Below are 27,845 nucleotides of genomic sequence, written 5' to 3'. Positions count from 1 at the left end.
AGATGTTAAGTCCCATAGTGCTCAGAACCATTTAAACCATTTTTTTTTTTTAATATAAGCAAGCCGAATTTTCTGGCACCCCGCATAAATTTACACATAAATATTCTCTTCCTTTGGGAGTGATGGAGACAATAAAACCTATTAACAGGGATTTGGAAAATCCTGAGCTACTAAAGAAGTGGTTACATGGGAAGATCCAGAATGTGAATGAGTCCTTCAGTAATGTTGTGTGGTGCTGTGCGCCTAAAAATGTATCTGTTAGCCTTATGACTCTAAAGTTATCAGTGTCTGATTCTGTAGTAACTTTTAATGGTGGGAACTATGATAAACTTAAGGTTCTGGAGAAGTTAGGGGTAAGATTTGGACAAAACACAGCTAAAGGGCTGTGGGAACTGGATGACCTTCATGTATGTGAAGCAGAGCTAGTTGCTCAGCAAATGACAAAAGAACCAAGAAAGAAGAGGAGGTGGCAAGCAGTGGGCTGTTGTGACACTGAAGAAGACACAGACTATGGGCCACAGCAATTCTGGTGCATAAGAGACGCAGAAATTGATGCCTGTATAAGAATTTGGAATAGAAAAATTTTTAAACTTCAATATCTCTTAACTACATTTTTTTGCAGTAAATGACCCGTTTTCTAAAACAGTACTGATCATAGAGACGTGAAATTTTCACAGCATGCCAAGTGTGAGATTCAACACATATGGAAGTAGAATAATTAAAATATCCTGAGTTGTTTTGTTTTTATATTCATTTATTTACAAAATTCTGTCAAAAAATTGAGTGTTAAAAAAAAAGATAGCATGCCCCACAATACAATTTCAGTAATAATTCTAGTTCAGTGTATCTAGAAAGGTGCATTTAATAATTATGGAAAATTGGAAGTTGGTGTCTTAAAAAGTATCCAAGATGATGGGCTCAAAAACTCGATAATTTAACATTGGCTGCATACAACATACATTGTCCCCTTAAGTAGTGTGACGATGGTCTAGAAAGCTGAGAGTTGGTTGATAGTGAAATAAAAATAAAGTATTATTGTGGAACATCAGTACTGTGTGTTTCAGTTTTTAAACAAGAAAGTGTTATTGAGTTTGAGAACATGCAATAATTCACAGAGAAAGGGTCCACTGTCAAAAATTCTGTGCAAATGAGGGTTTCATCATTGAGTCTTTGTCTTCCCCTCTCCACTTCTTTTTCAGTTTTTATGAATGTTTGGCCACAACTATGTTATAAAGTAAATCATTTATTTTAGGGAAAATGGGGTAATTGGGTACTTAATGAACTGGATGTAGTTGTGTTTATGTTTTTTCCATAACTTAAACTATAGTGGAGAGCTGTCAGTGGACTTGTGATTGCAGTGGCTCTTTCCATCTCCACAGCCTCAACCAGCTGACGAACTGGTTGTAGAAGCAGATGGCTTACCACCTTATGGTCACCACCACATCTGGTGTGTCATCGACAGGGTGGCTGGCCCCTGTGTACACGTCACGCAAGCTGTTCTGCTGTGTCTGATCCTGCTGTGGGTTCTGGTGAGTGGGTAGTCCATTTGTCAACTTTTTTATTGTGTGTGTTGCATAAAGAATACGTGGCTGTCATGTGCATCTGATAATAGTCAAAACTACACTGTGCACTTGAACTCCACTAGATGCTCTTAAGAAATATTTTCTGAATGTTTCACTATAAGGGACCTGTAACACTCTTACTGAGCAAGGTAGTGCAATGCGTAGCTCACTGGACCCACATTCAGGAGGTTGATGGTTCTAACCCTCATCTAGTCATACTGATTTAGGTTTGCCGTGGGTTGCCTAAATTGCTTCAGGCAAATGCTGGGATGGTTCCCTTGAAAGGGCGTGGCTGATTTTGTTCCCTATCCTTCCCTATCCGATGGGACCAATGACCTTGCTGTTTGGTCCCATTCCTCAAATCTACAAACCCATAACTCTCTTTGCTTATTACAGAGTAATGCCATTTTGTTTGATTCCTTAACCACACATATGTTGATACCTGTATTGCACTGAACACATCTGCATGACTGCAAATGTAGACACTATATGCTCTATAACTTGTTTGGAAATAAACTTGTTCCATTCACTTGAGGTATCTTCTGTTGGCAATAGTGATGCTCACTCCTCTATTTGCTCTCAAGCTTGCAATCAGTATTGCTTGGTTCTGTCTTGACTTTGTTTTTCTAGCAGTGGAATGTGGATAGGTTTTCTAGTGAATAATTTGTCAGTATGCACATTATATATGATGTGTGACCAAAAAGGCATGGAAATTTTTGTTTTTCTTAGAGTGTCTATATTAATTAATCAATAAACTTTGTTCCCTTCTCAGTAAACTCCCTCAGATACTATACAGGGTGATTCTAAAGTCACTATACATTTTGTACTTAAACAAATTTTATTAACCAACATGTAATGGCAGTGCAACTTATAATAGGACATAATTTCAGTACATTTCAATGTGACAACCTTGCATGTCCAGGCTCCCCCTCCCCCCCTGCAGTGCTCCACTGTAAACCGAAAAACCTGCCCAAGCATATCTGGTGTAATCTCAGAAGCTTCAGCTCGAATCCGCTTTAAGTGTTCAGTACTGCGGATCTTCACCTGGTATACCTTAGACTTGATAAACCCCCATGCAAAAAAGTCTAAGGGTGTCAAGTCAGGGGAGTGGGGTGCCTACATCCGTGGAGAGGCACGACCAATCCATCTGCTGGGAAATGCTGGATTCAGATAATCCTGAACAACAAGGGCGAAATGGGGTGGTGCACCATCCTGTTGGAAAAAAAAGAAAAGAAAAACAGTATCCATAATCCCATCAGATATCAACTGGGGCTCCAAAATCTGTTACAACGTATCTAGGTATGTGGTTCCAGTAAATATTTGTTCTGCGAAGAAGAGGGGTCCCTACACTGTTGACCTCGTTATCCCTAACCACCCATTCACTTTTGCTGTGTCCCATTGCCACTCCTGCAGCACACTTGGTTGTTCGTCTGCCCAGATCCTGCAGTTGTGTCTGCTCACATGTCCACAAGTATGAAATGTAGCTTCATCACTGATCAAGACATTTTACATCAAATTAACATTTTCTACAGCTTGTAGCAGGTCATGAGACATAGCTTGTCTGGCTGCGTAGTCCTCCACTTCAAGCTTATGTTGGACCTGGATATGGTACACATGTTTGTGCAGCTTGTAATGAAGAAGTCTCCATACCTGTACAGTGGTTTGAGGAATACCAAGCACCCTACTAAGTCTCCTGGTAGATGCAGAAGTGCTACGTGTGATCACATCCTGCACAGTTTGCACGGTGTCTGGTGTTATGGCCGGTTTCCTTGGACGCTCTTTATCTACAACACTACCAGTATGCTGGAATTTATTAACAAGGGTCTTGATGTCAAGTCTGGTAGGGCCTGTTTTCCAGAATCGACAGACAAAGTCTGTCCGCACCTGCTCATATGTCATTCCACAAAGACGAGTAGAAACAACAGCGATTTGTTCTTCTTTGGTTAGCATTCTGTCGTAGTACCTGCAAGAAACAAATATTCTGGTACTACGTCACTGAAATGTATAGTGACTTTAGAATCACCCTGTACATTTGTCCAGCACTTTTTCCAATCTTGATATCCACCTGCGGGTCCAGGAGTTAGAATAGGCCCGAGCTATTCCTGCCTGTCGTAAGAGGTGACTATAAGGAGTCTCACATGTTTCAGCCTTTATGTGATGGGCCCCTGTAGGGTTTGACCTCCATTTTTCAAAATTTCCCCAAAGAGCGAACCAATTGGGGAAGGGCACTTTACATGGTGCATCATGTCCATCATGCTTTGAGATCTTCAGCCCACTTTCGTGTTATCGCCTTGCAGTCCCAGCCATTCTCCATTTCTTGGGCAAGGACACCTTCCTGGATGCATTTTCCACCATGCACTATGCAGTGACACCTTCTGTGCCGACGATGACTGTGGACTTCTTTGCACCTCATATCCAGCATGGTAACCAGTCTGTTGTGGTGGGGCCACTATGTACCCTGTTGGTTGTAGCCCCCTGACAACACAGGGATCGCTATGCTGATGTCTGCACCATTAACTCCCCACGTATGCCAAGAAGTAGATGCCCAGCTCCCTGAGGCATTGGTCGCAGGTTCCTGCTGTGGGCATGGATGTGTGTGATGTTCTTAGGTTACTTAAGTTTAAGTAGTTCTAAGTCTAAGGGACTGATGACCTCAGATGTTAAGTCACATAGTGATCAGAGCCATTTGAACCTGAGGCATTGGGACTCCCAGCAATGGCCATCCAGCCAGGTGGCCTTTCCTGTGTCTGGGTGGCACCCGTCGGGAGAGCCCCTGGTTGGAGTGGGTGACATTAGGGCAGATGACACACTGTGAAACTTAGTACGTTATCTCTTGCTGGTGGTGTGCCACCAGCAGTCTCTAAGCAGGCAGCCTACCTTCAATGCTAAGAAACATGACCCTGAGTCATTCCCCTCCCTTGCCACACCATGGGAGGAACGCTAGGCTAAGGATGGCAGTGAAACTTATTCGCCCTTCTTCCTTGTATGTACAAGAGTTGATGGGGAATCTATCATATCCATGAAGCCTCACTTTTTTGTGGAACATACATTTGGAGGACAAGCTTGGGGAGGTGGAGGGCTTGTCCAGAATGCACTCAGGGTCAGTTTCAATAAAAACAATATCCTCTACCCAGTGACAGGCATTACTCACTTGTGGCAAGTTGGGGAATGTTTCTGTTACCATCACACCTCATAATATTTTAAATATGGTTCAGGGTATTATATTCTACAGGGACCTTCTTTTGGGGTCTGATGACTAGCAGCGCATCACTTTAGAGTGGTGAGGTGTTCATTTTGTCCGGTGACTCCATCAGGGTCTGAGTAATAACCGGGTTGCCTCTGCTGCCTTCATCTTGGCCTTCGAGGGTGACCATTGCCTGATAAGGTCAAAGCTGATGGTCTATTATGTCAAGCCGTATATCCCCCCCCCCCCCCTCTCCCCAATGCAGTGCTTTAAGTTCTGGAAGTTTGGCTATGTGTCTTCTAACGGTACTTGCAGCCCAACCTGTCGAGATTGTGGACGCCCATTGCATCCCAATACTCCATGTGCCTCAGCCTCCCATCTGTGTCAGCTGTGGAGAGCATCATTCACCTTGCTCGCCAGAGTGCAGGATTTTACGTAAAGAGAGACCCGTTCTCGATTTTTATCCATAATTTCCTGTTGCTTCGTACTTTCAGTGTCCAAGTTGGTGCCTCCCATAGTTTGCCCCATATGCAGGATAATAGGTCCCTGCAGGGCTCTGTATTGAGTGTATCACTATTTTTAGTGCCCATTAATGGTCTAGCAGCAGCTGTTGGGCCATCCGTCTCACCCTCTCTGAATGCAGACAACTTCGGCATTTCATACTGCTCCAACACTATTGGTGTTGCTGAACGGCGCCTACAGGGACCAATCCACACAGTGCAGACATGGGCTCTAGCCCACAGTTTCCAGTTTTTGGCCGCAAAGTCGTGTGTTGTGCACTTCTGTCGGCATCGTATCATTCATCCAGAACCAGAACTTCACCTTAATGACGATCCATTCACTGTAGTGGACACATATCGATTCTTAGGACTGGTTTTCGACACCCGATTGACTTGGCTACCTCACCTTCATCAGGTTAAGCGGAAGTGCTGGCAGCACCTCAATGCCCTCCACTGCCTGAGCAACACTAACTGGAGTGCAGATTGCTCTACTCTGCTGCAGCTCTACAAAGCCCTTGTTCAATCCTGCCTTGACTATGGGAGTCTGGTTTATGGTTCGGCCACACACTCAGCATTGCATGTACTTGACCCAGTGCACCACTGTGGCATTCACCTGGCGACGGGAGCTGTTAGAACGAGTCCAGTGACCAGTGTGCTGGTGGAGGCTGGAGTCCCTTCATTGCACATCCAATGTGCACAACTGCTCACCGGTTATGTTGCACACATTCATAGTTCTCCTGAGCATCTGAATTACCATCTCCTTTTTCCACCCATGGCAGTTCATCTCCTGGATTGCCAGCTGAGGTCAGGGCTAATGATTGCGGGTCGCATGCGATCCCTTCTGTCTGAACTGGAGTCCTTCCCTTTACCACCTCCCATCTAGGTCCATCCAGATACACCTCCGTGGTTGTACACCTAGGCTGCAGATTTGTCTGGACCTTTCACATACCCCTAAGGACGCCGTTACCCCAGCCACTCTCCGCTGTCACTTCCTCTTGATTCTTGACGTGTTCCGGGGCTTTGAAGTGGTTTACACTGACTGTTCACTGGGTGATGGTCATGTTGGCTCCACCTACGACCACAGAGGCCTTTTTTAACAGCATTCTTTGCCCAATGGCTGCAGTGTATTCATAGCAGAGCTGGTGCCCATCTCTCGTGCACTTCAGTATATCCGTTCATACCCTGAGGAATCGTTTCTTCTGTGTACTGAATACTTGAGAAGCCTACAAGCTATTGAGCAGTGCTACCCTCGCCATCCTTTGTTAGCACCCATCCAGGAGTCCATCTATGCCGTGGACAGGTCCCGTTGTTCAGTGGTGTTTGTGTGGACTCCAGAACACGTCGTCATCTGATGCAGCAAACTTGCCGACTGACTGGCCAAACAGGCTACGCGGAAACTGCTTCTGGAGATGGGCATCTCTGAACCTGACCTGTGTTCTGACTTACACTATAGGTTTTTCGGCTTTGGGAGACAGAGAATGGCATAACAGTACACACAACAAACTGCATGTCATTAGGGAGGATATGAATGTGTGGAAGTCTTCAATGCGGGCCTCTTGCAGAGAATCAGTTGTCCTCTGCCAGCTCTGCATTGGCTAAGCCTGGGCAACCCACTGTTACCTCCTGTGCCGTGAAGTCCCAGCTGAGTGTCGATGTGGCGCCTGATAGACAGTGGCCCATATTCTGGTGCTCTCTCACACTTTGATTGCCCAGCAACGAAATCTTGGGTTACCAGACTCGTTGTCGCTAATTTTATCTGACAATGCCTCATCGGCTAATTTATTATTGCATTTTATTCGTGAGGGTAGGTTTTATCATTTGATCTAAGTTGTAGTGCATGTCCTTTGTCCCTCTGTGTCCTCCACCCTAGTGCTTCTAGGGTGGAGGTTTTAATGTGTTGCAGAGTGGCTGGCTTCTTTTTTATTGTCATGGTTAGCCACCCATGCTAATCTGCTTCGTTGTTTTAATCTCATCATCCCGTTTCTTGCATTTCTGTGGTTTTTGTTTCCCATTTTGTCCATTTATATGTTTGTTGCCCTTCATCATTCTTGTGATTCTTCCTTTCATTCCGTTTTAAGTTGTCAGTCTCTTTTGTTTTATTCTCACACCTGTGGCATTGTTTTATTCAGAGCAGGGGACTGATGACCTCGTAGCTTGGTCACATTGCCCCCACTTTTAATCCAACCAACCAACCAACCAACCAATCTTGAAAGCGTTTCTGGAACTAACTTTTCATTATGGTGTACAGCTCCTTCTGCGATTCTGTTTGTAGCAAAATGACACCCCTCATTATTGTCCTCAGCCTCAGGAATAAAAAAAAGTGCAAGGGGCCATGTCTGGTGAATAAGGTGGCTGAGCCAACATAATAGTTTTGTTTTTTGCCAAAAAAATCACAAACAAGCTTTGAAGTGTGAGTGGGAGTATTATTGTGATAAAATTTCCATGAGTGGTTTTTCCACAATTCTGATTGTTTTCTTCAGATTCCTTCCCACAAATGGCACGTAACTTCTGGATAGTATTCCGTATTGTCTGTACGATCATAAGGCTGTCACTCATGCTGCACTATCCCATTGTGATGAAAGAAAACAGCGATAAGAAACTTCACATGTGATCAAACCTGTCACTTTTTTTTTCCCTCCTGTTCAGGTACTTTCCATTGAGATGATTGGGCCTTGGCTTAAACGTCATATTCATGTACCCATGTTTTGTTACCTGTATAGCCTTATTTCGAAATTCTGGATCATTGTCGACTACATTCAGCAATTTCTGTGCTATATCTGCATACAGGCATTTTTGGTTGAAATTCCACAATTTTGGAACCAACCTTGCTGCTTCATGTTTCATATCCAAAATATCTGAAAAAACTGAACCAATGCTGGAATCATCAGCAACCTCTGATGGTGATTTTCCAGAACCATTTTCCTTACATCTTCTACACTGTCATATGTTCTATTGCATCCAGGGCAATTGTCATCTTCAGTGTCTTCTCGACCCTCTTTGAAACATTTATACCACTTACAAACTGTTGTCTTAGAGTAAATTTGCTGAGCACTCTGAAAGATGTATAACCTTTTCAGCTGTGACCGATAAACTAAGTATTCAAAACAGCTGAACTGCAAACATGCATCATGTATATGAGCAAGATTAAAATAATTTTAAAATAGATGTATAAAAATTGCAAAACTAAATTCCTGATACCTTTTGGCCAGACCTTGTACGAGTTCACTGAATGTAACATTTGAGTGTGATAACAAAACATGACTGACATCTTTCCGCAGTTACAGAAATTGCATCACATAAGTTTCACCTTGTGTGAGGGTTGTTGTGGTACTGTTTTTTGTCCTACTTTTTGGAACGGATGCAGTACTTTGCAGTGTGTGGATGCGAAGTTGTACTGCAATGAATGAACTGTCCAGACACTATCACACACGCCTTAAGACCCAATGTAAAATTTTAACTGTTCAGTGGAATTGCTATTTCAAAAATAACCGTGACTCTAACATGGAATCCTATGGTAGGAAATTGCTGCAAAATCCTACTGACTGTCTATTTTTTCTAAATCAAATAATAATAATAATAATAATAATAATAATTTCCCCGAGGCCCGGGAAAAGAATAGGCCTCTGGTATGTTCTGCCATTCGTAAAAGGCGACGAAAAGAACAAACCACTAATAGGGCTAACCCCCCTTTTAGTGTGATTAGTTGGTTCAGAACAGAACTAAAGAAGCCTGAGACAAGCGCCGTCATGGTCAGGGACGATGCTTGAACCCTATGCCCGCCCACAATGGTAACGACACTGCTAGCCACACGGAAAATGATTTAAATCCAAGTAGAGGTGTTTTGCAGTATATGCTTCCTGCAACCACCCTAGAAGGAAAACAAAGACAGAGGATGAAATGGTCAGATGAAGTTAACCAACACCTCATGTTCTGTTATTACGAAGCAACAAACTTAGGGACCAACACAATTGGATACAGATCACAAGTATACACAAAATTTATTACCAGGTACCCAGAATTAAAATTTTTAACAGAACAACGATTAGCTGATCAGATCTGTGTAATAATAAAAAATAACAGGATACCTCAGTCAGAATTAGAAAACATCAAACACCAAGTACAACAAATACTGGAACAAAATAATATGCAATCAGAAGAAGAAGAAAATACAGTAATGGACTCAAACATCCCAGACCAAACAAACAAAGAACACCACGCATCAATTAAACAATCAGAGGAAAACGAAATCTTAAGACAACCACCAGAACAAGCACAAATAGAACACGAAGTGACACACATGTTATATATAGAAGAAAAATTTCAGCTGACATATATAAAATACAAAGACACAAATACAGACATTAGACCATTCTTGCATAGACCACCAAATAACCCACAAGTCGAAACAACAATAACAACTATCAACACAATCATACACAACAAAATAAATTAAAATACAACTATGGAAGAATTACAACCACTGGTTTATATAGGAGCACTCACTACACTAAATATACACACTAGGCAGAGATCAGAACAAACCAACACATAGAAGAAACCCACAAAACCAGCATGGCAACACAGGCTACAGATCAGAATAGAAAAACTGAGAAAAGACATCGGACAGCTAACACAATTTATAAGAAATGAAATATCAGACAAAAAACGAAAAAGGTTGGGTAAAATCTCACAACAAGAAGCGATAGAGCAATTAGACAAAAAGAAGCAGAAATTACAAGCATTGGCCAAATGACTTAGAAGATACAAAAAAAAGTGAAAATAGAAGGAAACAAAACCAAATATTCAACACAAACCAAAAGAAATTTTACCATACAGTAGATAACACACACATTAAAATAGACAACCCACCAAACATAACAGACATGGAACACTTCTGGAGCAACATATGGTCAAACCCGATACAACATAACAGGCATGCATGGTGGATACAAGCAGAAACACACATACAAGATGATACCACAAATGCCTGAAGTGATAATTTTGCAACATGAAGTTACCCAATCAATTAATTCTACGCACAATTGGAAAGCCCCTGGAAAAGATAAAATAGCAAATTTCTGGCTAAAGAAGTTCACCTCAACACATTCACATCTAACTAAATTATTTAACAGTTACATTGCAGACCCATACACATTCCCTGATACACTTACACACGGAATAACTTATCTGAAACCTAAAGATCGAGAAGACACAGCAAACCCAGCAAAATATCGCCCCATAACATGCTTACCAACAATATACAAACAATATAACTTCAGTCATTACACAGAAATTAATGACACATACAACACAGAACAAAATTATAAATGAAGAACAAAAAGGCTGTTGCAAAGGAGCAGGAGGATGTAAAGAGCAACTGATAATAGATGCAGAGGTGACATATCAAGCTAAAACTAAACAAAGGTTGCTACACTACGCATACATTGATTACCAAAAAGCCTTTGATAGTGTACCCCACTTGTGGTTACTACAAATATTGGAAATATACAAAGTCCTAAATTGATACAGTTACTAAACATAGTAATGAAAAATTGGAAAACCACACTTAATATCCAAACAAATTCAAATAATATCACATCACAGCCAATACAGATTAAGTGTGGAATATACCAAGGAGACTCATTAAGTCCTTTCTGGTTCTGCCTTGCTCTGAATCCACTATCCAACATGCAAAATAATACAAATTATGGATACAATTTTACTGGAACATACCAACACAAAATCACACATTTGCTATAGATGGATGATCTAAAACTACTGGCAGCAACAAATCAACAACTCAACCAATTACTAAAGATAACAGAAGTATTCAGCAATGGTATAAATACAGGTTTCGGAACAGAAAAATGTAAGAAAAATAGCATAGTCAAGGGAAAACACACTAAACAAGAAGATTACATATTGGATAACCACAATGACTGCATAGAAGTGATGGAAAAAAACAGATGCATATAAATATCTAGGATACAGACAAAAAATAGGAATAGATAATACAAATATTAAAGAAGAACTAAAAGAAAAATATAGGCAAAGACTAACAAAAATACTGAAAACAGAGTTGACAGCAAGAAACAAGACAAAAGCTATAAATACCTTTCTATACCAATATTGACCTACTCAGTTGGAGTAGTGAAATGGAGTAACACAGACCTAGAAGCACTCAATACACTTACACGATCACAATGCCACAAATATAGAATACATCACATACATTCAGCAACAGAAAGATTCACATTAAGCAGAAAGGAAGGAGGAAGGGGATTTATCGACATAAAAAACCTACATTATGGACAGGTAGACAATTTAAGAAAATTCTTTATAGAACGACAGGAGTCATACCACACAATATCCACCAGTACATCAACACAATACAGCTACATCCAAACATATACATACAACTACAGAAATCTGTAATTATTGATACATGTTCAATTACCCGAAAGTTCCTAAATGCAATGTAACATATACCGTACAGTTAAAAGGAAGTCACGTTTCATCAAGGTCCACGTCACTTTCCATTTTTAACCAGACGTAACGTCTGAGAAAGGAAAGTAATAATAATAATATACATTGTATGACATACAATTAAAATCAAATTTGTGTTTTATTATATTAAAAGCAATGACATAGCAAAAGTCTCAGTGTCATGGCTATTGGAAAAAGTGATTGTAATAAAAGTATAAGGGAGAGCACACTTAGTCACTAACATGAATGCAAGCCATCAAATGTTCGTTACTCCAGTGGTTGACTGAATAATAAATGAAAAAGATACCATCACTGAAACAGGTATTAAGGTTACTGTGGCAACTGTACCTCCCCTTTGCAAACATCAACACCCACCTATCAACAGTGCTGATGCAGACTCTCACCAGTCTGCTGTGGTGATAGTTCAACCATGTTTGATCGCATGTAAAGAACCAGAATCTTGCTTGTTAGGACTTGGACACTATGAAGTCCTATCCACCATCTGAACTTGAGAGTCCCTGAAGTATTACATGAGCTATCTTTCACCTTTCACATCCAAACAGTGCGTCCTTCTCCACGTGTCCTTGCTCCTGACTCTGCGGTTTTCACCATTCCAGCCACAACTGACACTTGGGAAAAATGTTAGTGTTTTCTGCCAATAGAGGGAAAACTGCCATGTTTAATAAATTCTCACCACAGAATGTCTCCAGACACAGGCCAGCCAGACCAAATATTCCTCACCAGTTTGCTCCAAAAATTCCTGTTGGATGTCAGTAGGTGGTGGGTGAATCAGAGCATTGTTTACACATTTCTGAATTACTGGAAGCCTGAAGAACATGATGGGAACTCAGCAAAACTTCTCCTCTCACCATGTGGGCCCAGACATTCCAAGATGTGGGATTTTTAACCATAAATTATTAGGTGGCAACCAGCACTTAAGACTATCACCCTCAGCCTTCTACAGAGCCGAACCACAGTGAGTACCGCGAACCTCGTCTTAGCTCAATTGACAGAGGAGTTTGATGATGCCTCTCAGGTAGCTCCTTTGCATGCATAAGCTGGAACTAAGCCATTGAATGCCATATGGTTTCCCTTATCACTTTCAGAGTTCCACGTGAACTAAGCAGTTCTTGTGCATTCATAGAACTAAAAGCCTTGGCTGACGAACTACTACTGTTTTACAAAATACATTGCCCAGCATGAAATGACATCATGAGACTTTCAGCATGATGAAACTAAAGTGTCTTGCCCATTGCCATGACAAGGAGCAGGTTAGTTTAGCATATACAATAAATGGTAGGAGGCAATGCAGATGTCTTGTAATCTTCCACAGTAAGGAAGGCTGTTTTTTTTATTGAAGCAGTTGCCCATATCTTGGCAAAGAAACTGAACTAGGTTTTTAGTTATAGACTTTGATGAGCTCTTTGATTTGCTTTTTCTGTTCATTTCTGTACAGGTTAAATCTCTTATGTGTCACACATGCTTAAACATTGTCTTACAGAAAAGGGTAACAACTGTTAATACATCTGTGCCCACAAAGACCCCTAATGCAATGTTTTTATGCATGACAAATTTTTAATAATTTATTCATGTCTGTTTAAATTAACAGTATCTGCGCTAAATAATAAAACAAATAAGTGTAGTGCTGGATGTTATCACAGAGGAGGACAAAGTGGTGTTACTTTCAACAAAAATTAATTGAAAAAAGATAAAAGTTGTAGATCAATGCCTGTTTATCAGTGGTTTGTTTTAGCAAGCTAACTCACTAAGACAGTGTAGTGGGAAGTAATTCAACACAAAAAATCTTGTTGATAGAACTTTTATTTGTTTTAATCTAAATTTCAGCCTCAGGTCCCTGCGACTGAAACATACACACTAGGTTCAGATTATCTGGGTGAATGTGGACCCATGGCTGCACAGATAACCTAAACAACATGGATAATCTGAAACACACATTTTTACCACAAATGACAGCATGTTGCACTTTCAAAACATGCTACATGTCATATTTGGACATTCACTGCTTTACTTGCACATTATTCGCCGAACACTGACACTGTATTTACAAAGTAACACAGATAACCAAAACAACATGGATAATCTGAAATACACATTTTTACCACAAATGAAAGCATGTTGCACTTTCAAAACATGCTACATGTCATATTTGGACATTCACTGCTTCACTTGCACATTATTCGCCTTGCACTGACACCTTATTTACAAAGTAACATTCAAAACACATTGTATTGGTTACCAGTTGCTTTTAGTTCACTTTTGGGCTATAATAGAGCCATTTTTCGTGTTTTGGTTTTTAATTAACTTTTCTCTGGTGCCAGTTCACATTTCCTAGAAAGTCAAAACATCAGTGTAGTGATACCAATTTTGTCCTGGATACTCTGACAACAGATCAGTGGATTCCATTACATCAGTGTGTATGATATGGGTTCGTCAGTGACTGACTGTGTGCTTATCCCAAAGTTGTGATAAGGTTTTACTAGAATTCTTCCTTTAGCAACTTATTAACACTTTCTGATTTGTTGTTAGTCATTAGAGCAATAGATTTATATTTTTGTCATCTTCCTATCACATATCAACTGATTGCAACTCCAGTACCAACAAGAAATGTAATATAAATTAATACTCTTTGCCAATGCTTCATTTTAGAAGCCACAGCAGGATCAAGTCCTGTCAGTGGACAGAAAAATGCAATCAACAGTTCACTCTGCCCAGCGATGTTTAACAGTATGCTTTCTTATCAACACAGAGCAATAAATCTGAAGGTAACCATTTCAGAGGGAAACAAATCATTTCCTTTTACTATTGATGTTGAGTGAGTTGGCAGTTGGCTCACACATGCTACAGGAATAGCATCCAAGTTTACCTGAAGATGAAATGGGAAACTTAAAAATATTTTAGAGATGTGTGGAAGGGAATTTGGGCTTGCATCATATTCTGGCTGTAAAACAAGAGTGACGTCCAAAATAGTGTATCCCAAGTGAAAATATTCAGTGTAATTGTAACATGTTGTAACATAGTAGTTCATGGTTTTCATTGTTCTCAAAAATTGCCAAATTATGCCCAAATAATCTGCAGATCAAACACTCCACACTCAGATAATCAGAAGCGTGCTGTAATTAAAACAAAAATATTACAAGACAGTCACTGTGCTTCATTAATGCAGAAACGCAGTTGTGTGTAAGAACACATTTCATTTTCTTTGAAAGAATTTTAAGTTTGAAATCTTATGTATTGCCTATGCTACGAATCTCCTTATAGCAGTAGCATGGAAACTGTAGTGATATAAACATGTAAACTAGTAACAAAATGAGGCCAGCTGTTTTGTGTTGCATGTCTTTTCAACAATAATTATTCTACTGCTATTCTTATGTTTTGCAGGAGCCACATATTTAAGAGCTGCATGCAAATTAAATAAATAAACAAACAAATACCTAAGTAAATGAATGAATAAAAAGTAACAATACTCTAAATGTGTGCTTTAGGTACAAGCACCAGAGTACTTGCAAGAGGCATATTGTGCACATGCACAAGAACGAGATCAAGTCCTCCATTTTAAAGCAGTCTGAGCCTGAAAGTGACCATGATAATGAGCTTCCTCTTGGTTTGTGTTTCGTTGCCTCTGTCGTCATCCCTAAAAGTTTTGATGGAACTGCACATTCCTGTCACTTCTCCCTGTTATCCTCTTCATTTCAGCATAACTGCTACCTCATAAGTCGTCAACTTTTTGCCTCTGCAATTATTTCTCTCTGCCATACTTCAGCCACAGCTTTCAATGGCAGCCCATGTCCTAGTACTTCTCCACGATCTCTCTCTCTCTCTCTCTCTCTCTCTAATTGTATTCCTTGTTACACATATTTTCTCATTTAGTCACTGTAGGATGATGATAATCCAAGCAATAGGACAGTCTTGTTGCCCAACATTTTAGAGAAATGTAATCTTCCCATTTCCAACCTCTCGAATGTTCATATTTCATCCCTGAATGCAGTTGTTCTGCAAACATAGCTTTTCATTTTATGTCTCAGGTTTCCTTGGTGTGGACGATTAATGGTGTGCTTCTGTGTGTTCAGCTCATTTATTGTTTCCATTTTATGCACAGTAGTAAGATGAACAACTCAGTCATCATCTTCAAGTGGCACTGCAAGTTCTGCTGTTACATGTAATCACTGGCTGAACTTAGACCACATTGAAACAATTGTCCTTGTTGTGCCACTGTTTATAGTGCAGTTTGACATTCTATGCCGATAGTTTTTTGTTCTTCAGAGCTGCATTCATTTCTGTGAAATAATGTTTTCTCAGCATTTTCCAGCTGTTGTGAAAGTGATGGCTCATGAGATCATAATAAATTGAGTCCCAGACACGAAGCTTTGTTGAAATTGAAACTTTTGTCACTGATTATTTGGTGGTAAAGATTCAGGCCCATGGAGCATGAGCAATTTCAGACTGAGAGAGCCTTTCTGTAAGACGTTTTTCCAAAGTAAGTTTTATAAATTATAATTTTATAAATTTAACAGTTTAGATACACAAAAGTGATCATATAAATAATCATACAACAGCACATCTTATCATTTTCTCTTTGTCATTTTTTTAAAAGCAAATGTTTCAATAGGGCCACCTAATGACCAAAACCATTAACCAGTTGTGTTACATCACAACTGTAAATGAAATGTAATGTAATCAGTTAAAACTTTCAAACAGTTGCAGTATCTTTTGCTATATGTTATACCTGCCCAAATTGTTGATTTTTGTGGCTTCTTGTTGATGTATTGCCTTTGGCTTCTGGTTTGGAATCTTCAACCAATATTTGTTTTATGATTGCACTGGAGGATGCACTTCTGACAAATCCAGCCAGTCGTGCTGGTGAAACACCAGGAAAATCATTAAACATCAGCCAAATATCCCAAGCCAGAAGCCAACAGGCAGTATGCCATTGTTTGGCCTGATATTGTGTGAATTTATTGTTGGCTCAGACCTAGAGGAGGGAGGGAGCCTTGTCTAAAGGACTATAAAATTTAGATGTCAAGTGAAATGAAATGAATTTTATTATGCAAGTACGAACTATTTAAAGAGAAGACTGTCAGAATTGAGAACTTAAGTTATTGCAGTGGCAGAACCAGCTTGTTTGTGATGATGATTCTGGTTACCTCAAAGAATCTTTCTAATAGGTAATCCCAGTGTTACATAATTGTTTTCTGTCATAGTGATTTGAAATATTTTACATAATTGTGAAGCATCAATAAAATCAGAAATTTTGGTAAAGCACTGAAAAGCAACAGCAGTGTTAAAATTTTCAACTTAAAACAGTGGAAACACCAGGTAGGAATGTCAACAATGTAGGAAAGAACAGATAAATTGCTACTTACCGTAAAGATGACATGTTAAGCTGCAGACGGGCACAATTAAGATGCTGTCACATAAGCTTTTGGACACAGCCTTCCTCAGAAAAAGAGAACCACATGCCATTCATTCACACAAGCAAGCGCACCTCGTTCACACATAACCAACAATTTCAGCAGCTCAGGCCTGAATGCTCGAGCTGCCGGTGTTACCAGTCGTGTGCATAACGTATGCTTGCATGTGTGAATGAATGGTATGTGTCTTTTTTTCTGATGAAGGCTGTGGCCAAAAGCATATATGTAATGTCGTTTAATTGTGCCTGTCTGCAACTTAACATGTCATCTTTATGGTAAGTTGTCAATTTATAATTTTTTGCAGTATTTCAAATACCAAATTGTTACAAATACATAATATGAATTACTTTTGAATGCATTATGGGAACAGCAGTGATCAATGTCTTGTAAATAATTACTATTAAAAACAGTCTTGATCACGATTTATTTTATAAGGTGACCGGTTTCGACCACTACTGTGGTCATCTTCAGACCATTGAGTGGAAACCCCTTTCTGTTGGAGAATCTCCAACAGAAAGGGGTTTCCACTCAATGGTCTGAAGATGACCACAGTAGTGGTCGAAACCGGTCACCTTATAAAATAAATCGTGATCAAGACTGTTTTTAATAGTAATTACATAATATGATATAGAATAACAAGAATTATACAATAAGGTATAAGTTATTTTGAATTTAAAAAAATTGCTTTTGGCAGTCATTGAAAGACAAAATTTTCCAAATTGTTCGTGCAACTGAGTATGTAACCATATTTAAATGTACTCTCTAAAGAAATATTTTCATTGTAAATTTGACTTAAGGGTACGAACTGCATTTCGACACAGAAGCAAAGAAGTCTGCATTGCAGTATGTTAGTTTCATTCATATGTATGCCTGAAATAAGTTTCACATTGATTGTGAAAAATGGCATTTAGTGGACATATTTGTCTTTACATGTCACCACAGCATACATTCCAACAGTATATGCTGTAATGCACAGAATGTAACAGAAGTTGCATGCTACAAGTTCCTTTCATTTGCATTGTGTGGAAACTTTGGCAGGCTTGGAAGTTAATTTTCTGTATGTAGAATAACACCTTTAATGCGTCTATTGAGAAGTTAGTGAACAAATGCTGTTCTTCTGGATTGTAATTACAATATAATCCCAATTTTTATTTCCCAGAATTAACACTTTCCTGCTGTTTACAACATTTTTTATCAATCCCATAAAATTTCCTATGGCCACAATGTTAATTCACATGCAATTTTGTGTCAACATATTTACAAATTTCCCATGATTCATACTTTATGAAAAAATGTTTGTGGAGAAAAAACTGATGTAAAATGATGGTGGCATGGTGTTGGCCATCAAGTAGTGTTTAGAAACATTATGTGGTTGAGTTTTTTGGATGTTCTACACAGTATTTAAACCAGGAAATATGTAAAACTTGGAACAATTTGTGCCATATCTTTTGCCGCCGCCAAACTCTACTTTGCCTGGTGACTGCTGGGAGTAAGTAGGTTTGTTTGAATAAAGATAGTATGACCGATGACAACCATTTACAAACTCTGTACAGCACATATGCAGTTTTGTGGTTGTTGTAATCATCATCACATCTCTTTTGAACCATATTTAGTATGTTTTGTCTTTGGTCGCTTGTAGTGCTTGTTGATACCTTCATTCAGTTTGCATTGCTGGAATGTTTTTGGTTTGAACACAGTGTGAATTTCATATATTTTTATGTGGAGCAAAATGTGTTTCAAGAATTTACTCTCTTTGTTAAGTGCAATATGTACGGATGTATTTTTTGTGATGTTACACAAAAACAATGCAAGTGATGGTTTGCACATGTATGGTTTTCTACATAACTGAGGAGGCACAGTATGTGATAACCTCAAACAAGTCCTGGACAAATGTATTTTGTTGCCTATTATGTGCACATACATAAAGTGTGAAAAGCAAGGGAGTATCCTATACATAACCTTTGCAGCTTAAAATGTTGTTTCCCACATTTTACACTTTCCTGCATTTTACACCATTTTCTTCTTTTGAAGACCCTTGAAAAGTGTAAAGTTAAGTTTCACTGTATGTCAAAAAATAGATTATCAGCCCATTAATATCAATGCAGAAGGCTGTATTACCATCATGATTGTGATACAGAATTATTTTCACGTTCTTGTGGAGAAAATTTCTCTCTTGTACCCTCTAAGAAAGAAGCTCTCCATTTCATTTTTTGGTAAATCTATTGTGCTCTGCAAATAAGATCACTAAATTCTGTCTGGCACACTATTTGAGGCTCTTGCATTGAAGTCAGAATCACTCCCATACGTCTCCCCTTCTGAATTTTCCACTTTAGAGATACATGTTGAATATTTTTGATTGCTCAGGAAAAGATAAGTTGACATAATTATGTGCTGCTCTCAAAGCTGTTTGCATTTTTGCATGAACAGTGGTGTGATTAGTTTGAGATGTATGGTCAGAAACCTCTGTGAAAAAGAAATGTGGTCTTGAGACTTCCTTCAACCCTTTGGAACAGTGAATGACATAGCAATTTTTGAACCATTCAGCCATCCTCTGTGATCAGCAGCCCAAATTGCACAATATATAAGTGGTGGTCATATTCTCCTACTGTGTGACCAAAGTAAAGCCTGTAATTGTAAGCTCTTCTGACCAGTGCAGTTGTTTGTTTTTGAGATTCGAGCAAAAAATTTCCAGAAATATAAAAAAAAAGAAATAGATTGACATAATTTCTGCACTTTAGGGTAGAAGAAATGCTGGCATTAATAATTCCATGTATCATTTGTCCTTGACGATTCCTCAGTTGACTGCTCCATATTTTAAAATGGTAGATTTTTGCTTGTTGGTGTAATTGTGATACCTGAGAAGTTTCATAATTCCACAACACTACAATATCAGCAATGAAAGCATCTTAACACTAACATAAATAATTGGTATTAGCCATAATGCTATAGTAGACAATATATTAACTACAGTCAAAATGCTTTAAATTATGTTTCACAAAAACGTGGCTGATGGTAATGAACAGAATAGAAATTAATGAATAATTATTTGTATATTATCAACTTCAGTTTTATCAGAAAGGGAAAGGTCACTGTTCCTCATTAGGATTTGTCTGCTTCTATACACAGAGCTTATGCCTTCTATTGTAGGGTCTTCAGCCTCAAAGAACCCCAATAGATCCAGCAGCCAGCAGGAGATGTCAGAGGCAGGAGTGGCTGGTGCTTGCAGCAGCTCATCAGAGTCCTGCACAACCACCGTGGCCTCTGCGTTAGTCACTTTCACCAACTCCCCACATAGCCAGGTCTGCCCGCACTGCCAAAATGTATTGGTGGGGGAGGATGCACTGGTGGTACACATCAAAGAGGAACATCCAGCCAGGTGAGACTGAGTCCTGTGGCTTTGTTTCAGGGCGTTGATTGTATAGTATGCTGTGAAGGTAGGATAGGATTCCAGGATCTCCTGAATGGAATGAGCAGCCTATTCAGCACAATACATGGACAGAGAGTAAAACAAGGAAAAGAAAGTATTGAGGGATAATAATAGAAATGAGTTTAGTAACAACCTTGATATTAAAAGGGGGACCATAAAGTAAATGGACGCAGTGAGGAAATGAGCAGTCCAGCACACACCAAGGGGTCATTCATCACCAATGGAGGACCCCCTGTGGGTCCGGGGATTAGAATAGGCCCGAGGAATTCCTGCCTGTCGTAAGAAGCAACTAAAAGGAGTCGCTTATGTTTCGGCCTGTATGTGATGGTCCCCTGTATGGTTTGACCTCCATTTTTCAAAATTTCCCAAAGAGTGAGCCAATTGGGGAAGGACACCTTACATGGTGCATCACGTCCATCGTGCCTTGAGATCTTCAGCCCATTTTCTTGTCGTTGCACTGTGGTCCAGCTCATTCTCCATTTCTTGGGCGAGGACACCTTCCTAGGTGCGATTTCCACCATGCAGTATGCAGTGTCACTTTTTGCACTGACCATGAACATGGACTTCTTTGCACCTGCCAGGTGGCCTTTGCTGCAGCTGGGTGGCCCAAGTAGGGAGGGCTCCTTGTCTGAGTCGGTGCCATCAGGGCGTATGATGTGCGATGAAGCTTACCACATCATTACTTGCTGGTGGTCAAACACCAGCAGTCTCTAAGCATTCCAAGCCTCAGTACAACTCAAGAAAGATGACCCTAAACCATTCCCCTCCCTCGCCACTCCATGGTAGGAAGGCCAGGCTAAGGATGGCAGCGAACCTTATTCATCCTCGTACCTCATATGTACAAGAACTGATGGGGACTCCTTTGTTTCAATGAAGCTACAGTTTTTTGTAGAGTATGTAACCTCCCCCTCACTTATCAACCTTAATGACAGTAAAAATTAAACTGCATGTACCTAATGGAAATTTGGGAAAAACAGTCGTCACCGAAGTTAATCTGTCGGTAAAGAGGGTGGGAAGGGTTACATCTAAATGAAAGGAAAATTGCAAATGAAACTGGTGGAAATTAATTTTGAAAAGGGGTAAAGTTAATAAAGAAAGTAAATGTGCAGTCATTATGTTAACAATTAACTGGTGTTAATTAGATATTTGAGATTTGGGGAAAATTACGGTCGCTAGTCCTATGGCCAACTACTATAATAACTGAAAAAGAAAGGTTATTGCACATATAATTAGCACTAAAAGCGTGGCAACTGAAGGTTGACACGTGTTGTGTTAAAACTGAATGTTTGTCAGAAGTAATAAATTTCGCTACACTCTGACTTAATTTAGCAAATGAATTAATAAAACTGGAAAATTGAAAGTTAATTTAGTGACTGAAATTAATAGTGAGCTTTGTTTCTGAAGCACTACAAAATTCAGTAAAATAACGTTAGTCTTGGGCTACTTCAACAATCATTTCAAAAGCCACTTGAATCTACGCAATTTAGAAATAAGAGATTTAACTTTGAACTTGAATTAAATGATTCTGAACAATTAACAGTAGTAAGATTTAGTACGTACCAAGCTGAGCTGCAGTCACAGGTAAGCTAAAATACGGTAACAAAACTCGCACTCTTAATTTGTGCTTGTGTAATCTAAATATTGTAGCCAGCTATGAATACTTTAACTGAACTTTGAAATTAAAGCAGTGAAATGGAATAATATTTCTTTAATGCTGGCATTTGAATTTCAACGACACTCGGGTTCATTCCGGGAAAGGAAGGGACCCTGCTTGGTAATGCAATTGGGACATTGAGCAACAAAGGTTCATGCTACCTTGCTGTAATTTGGTGAGGCAAATTGTACAGTTTGAAAAGCTGAGGTCTGCCATACAGTTCTAAAACTTTATGTGCTTCCAGTCTTACTTGTTGGTTGATTGAAGGTTTGAAGTCGTCGATCGAGGAGGTGGCAACAGTCACTCATTGTCGGCTGTCGCTGTTGCAGAAGCTGTATGTTGGCACGCCTTCTTCTCAACATGGTCTCCAGCCGAAATGTGCTCTTGATATGTGCCAGCTAACTCTCCCCGTCCGCGACACCATGTCAGAAACTAACATAGCAAGTCGAGTGCAATTACATGCTGCCAAACCCCGAAAGCGCGGCAACTCGTGGGAGCATCACACAACACACCTGCTCCACTGCCCTACTCCTGTCAGACTCCGCCTCTGCCCGCACTCCATGCGGCAGAGTTCACACTAGCAAAGATCCTAAACACTTTCTTTCTCCACACGACCTATCGATGTAATCGTTCGATAGCATAGTTTTCCCTAGGCAACACCCAGTGTAAAAATTACAAGTAGTATTTACAAAACAAACCAATTATACATCGACATAATGCACAGATGTATGTGTATGTGCGGATGGATATATGTGTGTGTGCGAGTGTATACCTGTCCTTTTTCCCCCCTATGGTGAGTCTTTCCGTTCCCGGGATTGGGATGACTCCTTACCCTCTCCCTTAAAACCCACATCCTCTCATCTTTCCCTCTCCTTCCCTCTTTCCTGATGAAGCAACCGTTTGTTGCGAAAGCTTGAATTTTGTGTGTATGTTTGTGTTTGTTCATGTGTCTATCTACCTGCCAGCACTTTTGTTTGGTAAGTCACATCATCTTTGTTTTTAGATATATTTTTCCCATGTGGAATGTTTCCCTCTATTATATATATAGTAAAACAATTACAATATATAAAGATGCAGAAATGTCATATCTTCAGGTAACAAAATAAGAAAAAAGTTATAGTACAGTAGATGGAAATAGGAGGATATGCATTTCTGTCGTTACAAATATTTAGAGGACAAGTTTTTGGAGGTGGAGGGCATGTCCAAAATGCGATCTGGGTTAGTCTTGATAAAAACGGCATCCTCTGCCGAGATACGGACTTCACTTGCTTGTAACAAGTCGGGGAATGTTTCTGTTACTGTCACACCACATAAGAGCTTAAATATGGTCCAGGGTATGATATTCCACAGGGACCTTCTTTTGCAGTCTGACGATGAGCTGCGCACTAATTTAGAGCAGCAAGTTGTTCATTTCGTGTGGCGCATCCATCAGGGTCCGAGGGATAATCAGGTTGTCACCAGCACCTTCATCTTGGCCTTCCAGGGTGACGCCTTACCCGAGAAGGTCAAGGTGATGGTCTACTGCTGTGATGTCAAGCTGTATATGCCTCCCTCGATGCGGTGCTTTAAGTGCTGGAAGTTCAGCCATATGTCTTCCCTCTGTACTTCCAGCGTCACATGCCGAGATTGTGGATGTCCATCTACGATGCTCTAGGTCTTTTTCCCACTAATCAATTGCGTAGCCCTCCTCTGAAAAATTTGGTTTGCTCCTCTAGCAAGGTGGTTTCTGTTGTTTTCCTTCATCTCAAGGTGGGAATTTTTTAAAATACTGTGTGTGATAAAATGGTTCCTGGTGGCAAAACTGCAAAAATTCTTGATGGGTTTCTTGATCAAACTGAAGTTAATCAGTATCTACTTGCATTAATATTTTCTTCAGGGTAACATTTGACAGTGATAAATGATAATGTTTATTCAATGAATTTTCAATCAGCAACAAGTTTGCCCTGATATAAAACTTCCTGGTAGATGAAAACAGTGTTCTGTACTGAGACTCAAACCTGGGACCTTCGCTTAAGCGGTTAAATGTTCTTCCAACTTACGGGACTAGCATTCAAGGAAGGTTTAGTTACAGAGCTCTGTCTTAAGAGGATACTAAGTTCACAATAATTTCAGGACACATAAAAGTTTCAGTATCATCTTCACACATTATTGTGTTGCATCTTCGTTGGTGCCTTTTGTCATGCCAAATTTTGAGGCTCTCCTTTGAAGTCTGTGGTGTTAGTAGTTCCATGCAGCACTTGCTGTGATGTAGGTACGTCTGCTGATGAACTCCCAACTGCTACTTACCATCCAAATAGTACCTCAAATAAATAATGAAATTAATTGAAGACATAAAGTTTGTAAATGAGTTTGCAATCATATTGTGGCACTTCATTTTAAAGGTCCATCTTGATTACACAAATTTTACAATCCACTATTACTGGTTTGTTATTTCCATCTTCATATCATAAAATATTTTGACTTACTGTGTACCTACATGTATAGATTTTGACATTGACATTGGTACCTACACCAGAATCCAGAGTGCTGTCTGCCATACTTCCACGTGGACACCCTCGCACAGTTTTCAGTTCTCTCCCCTTAAGTCGGTGGTGGTGTTTTTCAGTCTCCGTACTAAGGTTCACCCTGATCTTGTGCTCTACCTCAACACTCATCACTTGACCACGCTCCCCTAGTCGTATTCATTAGGTCTTCTTTTGGACAAGCTTACTTTGTTGCCTCATATCTGTCATGTGAAGGTTGGATGTTTCCCTAAACTTAATGTCCTTTGCTTCATTTACCACACCTCTTGGGGCATGGATCGTTAAACCCTTTTTCACCTTTGTTGGGCATTAGCTCTGTCTCATCTGGACTATAGTTGTCAAGTTTATGGATCAACTGCCCCTTCCATGCTGCTTCTCTTGAACCTGGTTCACCATTATGGTATCTGTTTAACCATCGGTGCATTTCTCAGTGGCCCCGTCAATAGTCTTCTGGTTGACACTGGTATACCTCCCGTAATGGTTTGGTGGTCCCAGCTCCTGGTTTCCTATACCACCACTGTCTGTTCTTCTCCTTCTCACTCCACCTATTCTCTAATTATCGCCACTTCTGGCTGTCACCCACTTACTGCCTGCCCTCAGGTGGGATTACTGGTTGGGCTGCACATAGTTTCTTTCCACTGTGATTTCCATCTCACCTACTTGTCCTTTTCTCCATGTTCTCTCCCAGCCAACCCCCCTGGTTACTTCCTTTGCCTCGGATTCTGATGGACCTTTTCCGGGGTCTGAAAGCCTCCATCACTCCAGTGGTGTTCTGTTGTTTATTTTGAACACTTCAGGGTGCCATTATTTTCTACACTGATGGCTCTAAATCCACCAATCATGGGGGCATGCCTTCACTTCTTCTTTTGGCAGGGAACACCATCTCTAGCCTGTCATATGTGGGGTGTTTACTGTGAAATTGATGTCCATCTGTGGTTCCCTCTGCTTTATTAAATGGTTCTTCCTAACCCACATGTTATGCATGGACTCAATGAGAGATCTTCAGGCAATCACTCAGTGTTTTTCCTTCCACCCCTTGGTCTCTGCTATCTATGGCCTTCTCACCAATCTTGGTGATGCTCCATGGTCGGTTGATGTCCTTTGAGTACCCAGCTCAGTAAGTATCCCAGTTAATGAACTTTGCTGATAATCTGGCTGGGGGGGGGGGGGGGGGAGGGGAGGAGGAGGAGGAGGGGGCAGCTACCTACCCTCTGTTCTCGATGCCTACTCAGACAGTGGATTTGCAGTTTTACACCATATGCCTTTCTGCTCAATCATGGGTCGAACCTTGACAGGCTACCCCACTGTCTGATAAACTTCATCCAATCAAGGGACTCCCATCGTGTGGCGTTCTTCCCTCCTCCTCTCCTGGCTGGAATCTATCATCCATCTTTGTATTGGCCATACTAGGTTGACCCATGGCTTTAATCTACAATGGGTAGTGTATATATGTAGTATCAGTGCCCTGCTCACGGTGATTGATATTTTGCTGGACTGCCCCCGCCTTTTGACCCTTTGTACTAAAAGTGCCCTCCCACCCTCCTTGTCCTGAGTGTTAGCAGACAACTCTCACATGATTAAATATGTCCAGTTTTCTTCATGAAAATGGTTTGTCCTCCCAGGTTTAAGTGCTTGAATTTCCCTCAGGCATTGGAGCCCCTCATTTGCAGTTACTACTGGCATTGCTTATGGAGGCCTTGGCCTTGCCCCAACACAGGCCAGGTTCTCCCCTCTGTTTCCCTATGTATTGTCTGGTCTTTTGTGCAGTCTTGTTCCTCCTTTTCTGGTGTTGTTTCCATTGTCACGACTGGCATGGTGAAGCGATCAGTACAGGTCAGTCGCAGTGTTGGTGCTCAAGCATGAGGAGTGTTTCTGGGGCACCCCTGCTCTCTTTTTCCCCTCACCTCCTTTTATTCTTTCCTCTTCCTGGAGCCCAGATGTTCCTTTTTACCTCTGTTTCCCTGTTTTCCCGTCCTCTTGACTGGACTGGACTGTGCTGTTTGTGTTGTTCCTCCCTTGGTTTCTGCAACCTTAGCTCATTGGACTGATGACCTCAGTTTGGTCCCCTCCCCAACCAACCAACCAACCAACCAGCCAACCAAACAACCAACCTGTATCACAACATTTTATGACCTGAAGATGGTAGTAGCAGAAACTGGCAATAGTGGATTGTAAAATTTGTGAGATCAAAGTGGAACTTTACAAGTAGATAATGAAATAAAAACAAATATTTGACTAATGCAGAACTAAACCTTTACAATAAGATTTATTACAGACAAGCTTGCTCATTTCGTCAAGACAAGGGCATAGAAAACTTTGTACCCTTAATACTTACAGGAAGAAATTCCGAATTGAATTCATCTAAATTCTGTACTCACAATATACTGCCTCATATAAATTAGTAACCACGTTCCTTTTTTCTAATTAAGATAATTCAAATATGGAAGATGGTAAGAAACATTTTACACACACACACACACACACACACACACACACACACACACACACACTCAAAACCTACATTTCCTTTTAATTAATTAATTTTTCTTCTACTCAAAATATTCATACCATTTTTTGTTTCATATTAGGGCTGCTGGTATATGGTTTGCATTAACCAAATATGAGGTCGGTTCAAAAATTTTCAGAACATTTGTAGTTTCATGCCAATGGTATGTTGGAGTGAAATGTGCTTGCCATCCTGCACACACCTGTGTTCAATGTGTAATGGTTGAAGTTTCATTGTTGTATGTTTGTTAGTTATTGTTCAATGCTGTATTGAGTAGAATGTTGTCACATAGTTCACAAATTTCAAGATGGCAGGGTCAGAGGAGCAATGCATCTGCCTTAAATTTTGTGTGAAACTCAAGAAATCATATACAGAGACACACCAAATGATGCAAGAAACTTATGGTGATGTTTGCTTAAGCCATACTTGGTGTTATGAATGGTTCACATGGTTTAGAAATGGCCAGACAGAAGTTAAAACTGACCCTCATTCAGGATGCCCTTCACCGTCTACCAATGACACTCATGGCAGGAATGTCAATGAAATTGTGCATGGCAGTCAAAGACTGACTGTCG

The 27,845-nt window shown here is 40.2% G+C and overlaps 1 protein-coding gene across 4 annotated transcripts in view; it reads left to right on the top strand.

The window, feature by feature from the left end:
- Window positions 1-27,845, top strand: part of LOC126427361 (uncharacterized) — a 200,943-nt gene that overhangs the window by 40,064 nt on the left and 133,034 nt on the right. For 3 of the 4 annotated variants that reach the window (XR_007576654.1, XR_007576652.1, XM_050089702.1), the window contains exons 2-3: window positions 1,380-1,529; window positions 20,309-20,537. Coding sequence is in view for 1 of the 4 variants with exons in the window: in XM_050089702.1 (XP_049945659.1) it covers window positions 20,356-20,537 (182 nt within the window). In the remaining 3 variants the exon portion in view is untranslated. The remainder of the gene's footprint in view (window positions 1-1,379; window positions 1,530-20,308; window positions 20,538-27,845) is intronic. The other variant, XR_007576653.1, reaches the window with a different exon arrangement.

The sequence above is a fragment of the Schistocerca serialis genome, chromosome 11 (genome assembly GCF_023864345.2).
Source record: "Schistocerca serialis cubense isolate TAMUIC-IGC-003099 chromosome 11, iqSchSeri2.2, whole genome shotgun sequence".
NCBI classification, from domain to species: Eukaryota; Metazoa; Arthropoda; class Insecta; order Orthoptera; family Acrididae; genus Schistocerca; species Schistocerca serialis.
This window is presented reverse-complemented; position numbering and strand designations above follow the sequence as displayed.